Raw genomic sequence first — 6,280 nt, 5'->3', positions numbered from 1 at the left:
GCCCACACATCCATCTCAACATCCTCATCTCCGCAACCTGCATTTTCTGAACATGAGAGTTCTTGACTGGCCAACACTCCGCTCCATACAACAAGGCCGGTCTAACTACCACTCTGTAGAACTTACCTTTAAGTCTAGGTGGAATTTTCTTATCACACAAGACTCCAGAGGCAAGCCTCCATTTCATCCACGCAACCCCAATGCGATGTGTGACATCATCATCGATGTCACCACTTCCTTGTATTACAGACCCAAGATACTTAAAACTTTCTTTCTTGGGGATGCTCTGTGTGGCAAGTCTCACTTCTACATCTGCCTCATCCAACGCATCACTGAATTTGCACCCCAAATATTCCGTTTTGGTCCTACTCAACCTGAATCCTTTGGACTCCAGCGTTTGTCTCTACACCTCCAGCCTCGCATTAACTCTGTCCCGCGTCTCATCAATCAGTACTATGTCATCCGTAAATAACATACACCATGGGACCCTCTCCTGAATATACTGCGTCAATTCGTCCATCACCAAAGCAAATAGAAAAGGGCTAAGGACTGATCCTTGGTGCAACCCCATCTCAACTGGGAAATGTTCCGAGTTACCTCCAACCGTTCTAACCCGAGTCTTGGCTCCACCGTACATGTCCTTTATCGCCCTAATATAAATCATCGGGACACCTTTAGCCTCCAAGCACCTCCAGAGGACATTCCTCGGTACTTTGTCATAGGCCTTTTCAAGGTCAATGAACACCATATGTATGTCTCTCTTCCTTTCTCTATATTTTTCTACCAGTCTTCGCATAAGATGAATGGCTTCGGTAGTCGACCGTCCCGGCATGAATCCAAACTGATTCTTAGAAATGGACACCTTTTTTCTCACCCTCATCTCCACCACTCTCTCCCAAATCTTCATACTATGGCTTAGCAATTTGATACCCCTGTAGTTGTTACAGTTCTGGATATCACCCTTGTTTTTATACAACGGAACCATTGTACTCCACCTCCATTCATCAGGCATCTTTGCTGTCTTAAAAATAACATTAAACAGCCCAGTCAACCACTCTATACCCGCCTTGTCCGTGCTCTTCCAAAAATCCACCGGAATCTCATCGGGTCCGGTCGCTCTTCCCCTACTCATCCTACTAATAGCACGTATAACCTCCTCGATCCTAAAACACCTGCAGTACCCAAAGTCCCGAAGACTTTCAAAGTGCTCCAAATCACCCAACACAATGTCTCCGCCCCCTTTTTCATTTAAAAGTTTGTGAAAGTATCTTCGCCATCTTTGCTTGATGGAGGTCTCATCCACCAATACTTTGCCTTCCTCATCCTTGATACACTTCACCTGGTCCAAGTCGCGAGCCTTCCTCTCTCTTGCTTTTGCGAGCCTATACAATTTCTTCTCCCCACCTTTGTCCCCCAGCTCGACATACAAGCGTTCGAAAGCTGCCGTTTTAGCCTTCGTAACTGCTAACTTAGCTTCTGTCTTTGTCGTCTTATAAACTTTCTTAAGCGTCCGTTTCTCTCAGTTCCCAAAATTCAACAACAACATACCAAAGTGTATTCCCACAAGTGGAGTCTGAGGAGCGGTTTGCAAGGTATAGAGAGGTTGTTTTTGATAGACACTCGGCACAACATAAGTGTAATCAAAGCAGGATTGAAAAGAAAATAACAACCACAAAATAGCGAGATAAACAAGCAACAAGTGGTAGTAAAAATGAAGAACAAGATACTATGTGAATAGTAAATACTACTACTAAATAATTAGGAGAAGATAAGAAGACGAGACTATCCCCTATGCTCTTGGATCTCACGCACAAAGTGTGACAACACTCAACAACATAACCAAATACTGAAAAACATTTTCTTCATAAAATATTTTTCAAGAAAATCATTCTTCATCATATTAACTACACAAAATCTCTATTTTATGATCAAGCTGATTCTTTTTATTACAGTAGTTTTTAATTTTTGGAAAAGGTAGAATTAGGAAACAATTTTTCTCCTTGTTTCAATGGCATGGACAACAACATACCCATGCAATCCCACAAGTGGGATCTGAGGAGGGTAGAGGGTAGACACAGAGGCGAACCCAGCTGGATTCGAACCCTGGTCTCGCGGGTGGTTCTTCTGCCTTGTATCCGCGGCACAAGAACACTCATATGCTACTCATGGATGCACTGTTAATAATATCCTAGTTTCTACCAAAATAGATATACATATATACACATGATTTTTTCCAAAGTTAACGGGTGCACGTGCACCTCCTCTGACAAAGGTGGGTCCGCCTCTGGGCAGACATACTTTACCACTACCTCGTGGACAATATATACAAATTTACATACATTTAACAACCAATAATGGTTGTGGTGAAGCAGTAAGTACTACATTTCAGCTTCTTTATTAGTGAGCACCTTACCCTTAATTTGTGAATCGGACCCAATACAGGTATCGAACATCAGGTGAAAAAAGAGGAAGGATAATGTTTACCTTCCAGGTATGGTGGCATCGAAATCGAAAGCGACGAGGTATTTTCCAGGGTTAGCCTCATCTGCCTCTATCTTTAGAGTCTCCTTCTTCAGATTCACATCATTACGTATCGTCACTGCTTTTTGATGCTCCACTGCCTCCACATAGGGTGCAGGCGTAGGAGGTATAATGGGTGGTCCACACGGGTAACCTCCATTAACCCAATTTGCATAATTAGGGTTCATATGGTGGTGGGAATGCTGTTCATACGGCGGCGGATAATAACCTGGGTACTGATAATACGGTGTAGTATTAGGATTTTGCTGATAAGAATATGGTGGCGTTGCTGCGGCAAATACGTAGCTGTTACCGGTGATCTCCGGTTGTGGCGGGTGGCTCCGCCGGTGGCTGTAAGTTCTTCTCCGGCCATTCAGACCATTACTTCCGGTATTACCCATCTAAATAATTTCTACCCTTTTACCCAAAATTAGAAATTGAAAATCAAAATTTATCTCCCAAATTAAAGCTTATGGGTAAAGGGATTAATTAGTTTTGTGTTAATGGCAATTGGCAAAGGGTAAAATATGTTATAGGTGGATTAATTGAATCTTAATTGTATGTATTAGCGGTTGGCTTATAATTTTTCTTCATTAGTTTACATCCCTCTATTGCATGCATGCATAATTAACATGTACATGTTTTAATAGTATTAACGTTTGGATTTAAATCAACATATCATAATATGTTATATTGACAAGTCATCAAGTATGCACTCGAAAAAATAGAGAAAAAAAAATACTAGTAGAAAATTGAATCTTAAAAACTCCCTAATTAACATATGATAAAAAACCACTACACATAAATGTTAATAAGAAAATATTATATAATATGTTGAGGTTTATCCATCTTACTTTGATTAGTAATGTAACACATTTTCCCTATTGGAATTTGCATATACGTATGTACATGTATACTAGATGCAAATAGTATTCATTCTTGTTTCTATTTTGACATTTTTCATTTTCGGAGTGGTAGTCCCATGCTAGCACGACCAACAAGTTATATTAAAAGTGGTATTGCATTATTCGATAAATGTTTAACGACGTTATCAATAATATTATATTTTATTTATGTTGGGTTTCACTTATTTGATATTTTTTTTATGTGGAATCAAATTGATTCATCATCTGTAACATCTATTCATATTATAGTCAGTATTCCAAAAAATGTTGACTTTTCCAATTGCCCTCGATGCATGTAATGGAATCGAGTACTATACTTTTTTGAGGCGCACATACACAAAAGAAATTCCTTTCTTGTCCAATACAAAATTGAATATAAAAAAATACTTTTCAGAAAAAACAAAAAAACTTGATAAGAATTGCTAAGATCTTTTTTTTTTAATGAAAAAGATCAAGTTTTTGAGCTTTTTGACATGAAGCAAACACATCGACGAAGAGGTTCCTACTACTAGCCTATTAGTATTGATGTTATTTGTCTCCAAATAAAACAACTACAGTTGAGTTATTTACTCACCTACAAATGTGATTGATATCATCGATCTTCTCATTATTTAATTAACAGTTTTGCAAGTCTCTTGTGCCAGTTATCTATTAAACATTTAATTATTTTGTGATTGATTTTTCTTGATATAAATGAGTAGACTTGTATCAATTGTCTGTTTATTGAATATTGATCAACATTTAATTATACTGTCTTTAGCTTGCGATCAATAAAATTCATCTTAAAAAAAGGGATATATTTCTACTTAAAGCCACACTTATTTATCACAAAATAGTATATTACATGCATGGAGAGCATTTACCATACGACTCCAATTTATTTTCTTGGGGCTAAACATACATATACGTAAACACTCGATGTGAATAAATTTTCTCCCCCGAATCAACCAACTCGGGGAGTTTGTACAACATAGTCCAACACGTTAACAAAAAGACGAACTCGATTACATCTAAGATCTTTCGTGACTGGAGAACCATTGAGTACATTTGGAATATTAGATAGTCTTCGATTTTCCTTCTGAATTATTCCCTTAGCCAACTTTGCTGGTACTCCAAGAAGTTCTGGCCATGTATCCTTTTTAACCCCTATGATTAATTTATACATATATGATGAAAATAATAAGAAACATTATATATGCACAAACAATTATGTACTAGCTCCATCTGTCGATCCATATTAGATGGATACTTCCTATTTTATACCGTGTAAGAAATTATTAATAGATATCAATTTTACTTTTTTGCCCTTAATTAGACTCTTGAAAAAAAATATTCTTGGATCTTCAAAATTTGTTTAAATTTTCAAAGACCATATTAATTGTAGGGATAAAATGGTAAAATTTAATAATTCTATCCAACTGATCAAGTAATATGGTACAAATACTTTTTGTGAGATGCCCATCTAATATGGGACAGAGGGAGTAATAATAATAATATATAGGAATTAGTAAGCAGGAGATGAAGAGTTTTATTAACCAAACCTGGACAACTGGATTGAGCCGTGAGAGGTTGAATATAGACTGTTCATAGTATAATTTACATTAATTAATTTTTTTTTCAATAAGTAGAAATAAATGTGAAAAAAATACTACTAAAAAGATGCAAATTTCTGACAAATATTCTAGTTAAAACACCGTTAGAATATGAAATTTCTCACATTAAAAGGTCCATCGAAAATTCACGCTTTTTTAATAGTGAAAGTAAAAATAATAAATGTGGGAAGTAATAGGAGGAGAATAAGGGTTAATTACTTGATGAAAGAAGCAAGAAAGCAACCAAGAATGTTAACTTTTCCATGATCTTTTATCTAATTTTGTTTGCTTTAATTTTATGTTTTCGATTCATTTGGTTTTTATGGGGATATTTATAGGAAATTTAGTGTTTCTATAAGTAATCATAGAATAGTAATAATAATAGATATTGTTGAAGATAAGTTTGATGAGTTGTCGACTATAAGCTATTAATTAATTTTTATTTATTTGTTGACATTTTGTATCAATTGATGTTCTTGTAGTACTTCTTTACTTAAAATAAAATTGTATTATCGTTGAATGTTTTGCAATATTCCGTGTTATTTAGAGAAAAAAATCCAACACGTACGGTATAAGCAAATGATCCATTTAAATAATACTAATGTCAAGATTTTTAGGCTTTAATTAATCATGAAAGTACTTGTATTAATTTTAGTGTTTGCTAAGAGTCTTAAGTTTTCTCTTAAAAAAATGTGTATGTAAGGAGCTTTTGTTAGGTGATTGATCATAGGATTTAATTAGGGGCTCAAAGATTTGAAATTTGAAATTTCTTTAAATATGGATTTCAAATTTCAAGTTATTATTCTAAAATAAAATTTAATTCATAAGTTTATGTTTTGCAAATTTAGTTCATAAGTTTAGTTCAAGTTATCAATAAAAGATCCATGTTCAACGTGGATAAATTATCTGTATTATTATTTTGATTTTTTGTACCAATTATATTTTATAAAATTATATGAATTTAAAGTTTGTAATTGTATGTACGTAATGACATGTCACGACCCAAAAAATGGATGTGATAGCACTCGTCTTATCCCACCAAGACAAGTCAGCCTAAAACTCAACCATTATAATAAAATGCGGAAATTTCATAATCAACTTAAATTAACCCCAAAATCTGGTTGTCACGTGTACAAGCCTCTAAAGTATTACAATTGAATCAAAAGAAAAATACAAGTCTCATATGATATTGTTTCTAGAGTAGAACAAGATCATAAACAGGAGTAAGAAGGATCGCTGAGAAGACAAACAACTACCTCACAA

General features: G+C 35.2%; 2 protein-coding genes across 2 annotated transcripts in view; both read right to left on the bottom strand.

The window, feature by feature from the left end:
* LOC102587358 (probable E3 ubiquitin-protein ligase LOG2) overlaps window positions 1-3,046 on the bottom strand; it is a 5,354-nt gene extending 2,308 nt beyond the window's left edge. The window contains exon 1 of the mRNA XM_015303559.1: window positions 2,485-3,046. Coding sequence (XP_015159045.1) covers window positions 2,485-2,921 — 437 coding nt within the window. The 5' untranslated portion in view covers window positions 2,922-3,046. The remainder of the gene's footprint in view (window positions 1-2,484) is intronic.
* Window positions 3,047-4,224: 1,178 nt separating this feature from the next.
* On the bottom strand, window positions 4,225-5,323 carry LOC102587677 (trypsin inhibitor 1-like). The gene is made up of 3 exons (XM_006363610.2): window positions 5,237-5,323; window positions 4,967-5,005; window positions 4,225-4,571 (listed from the first exon to the last, which is right to left on the bottom strand). Exons 1-3 carry the CDS (start codon window positions 5,280-5,282, stop codon window positions 4,369-4,371), a joined length of 288 nt encoding a protein of 95 aa, XP_006363672.1. The 5' UTR covers window positions 5,283-5,323; the 3' UTR covers window positions 4,225-4,368.
* Between the last annotated feature and the right edge of the window lie 957 nt (window positions 5,324-6,280).

This window comes from Solanum tuberosum, unplaced genomic scaffold, assembly GCF_000226075.1.
Source record: "Solanum tuberosum cultivar DM 1-3 516 R44 unplaced genomic scaffold, SolTub_3.0 scf00436, whole genome shotgun sequence".
Lineage (NCBI taxonomy): Eukaryota > Viridiplantae > Streptophyta > Magnoliopsida > Solanales > Solanaceae > Solanum > Solanum tuberosum.
This window is presented reverse-complemented; position numbering and strand designations above follow the sequence as displayed.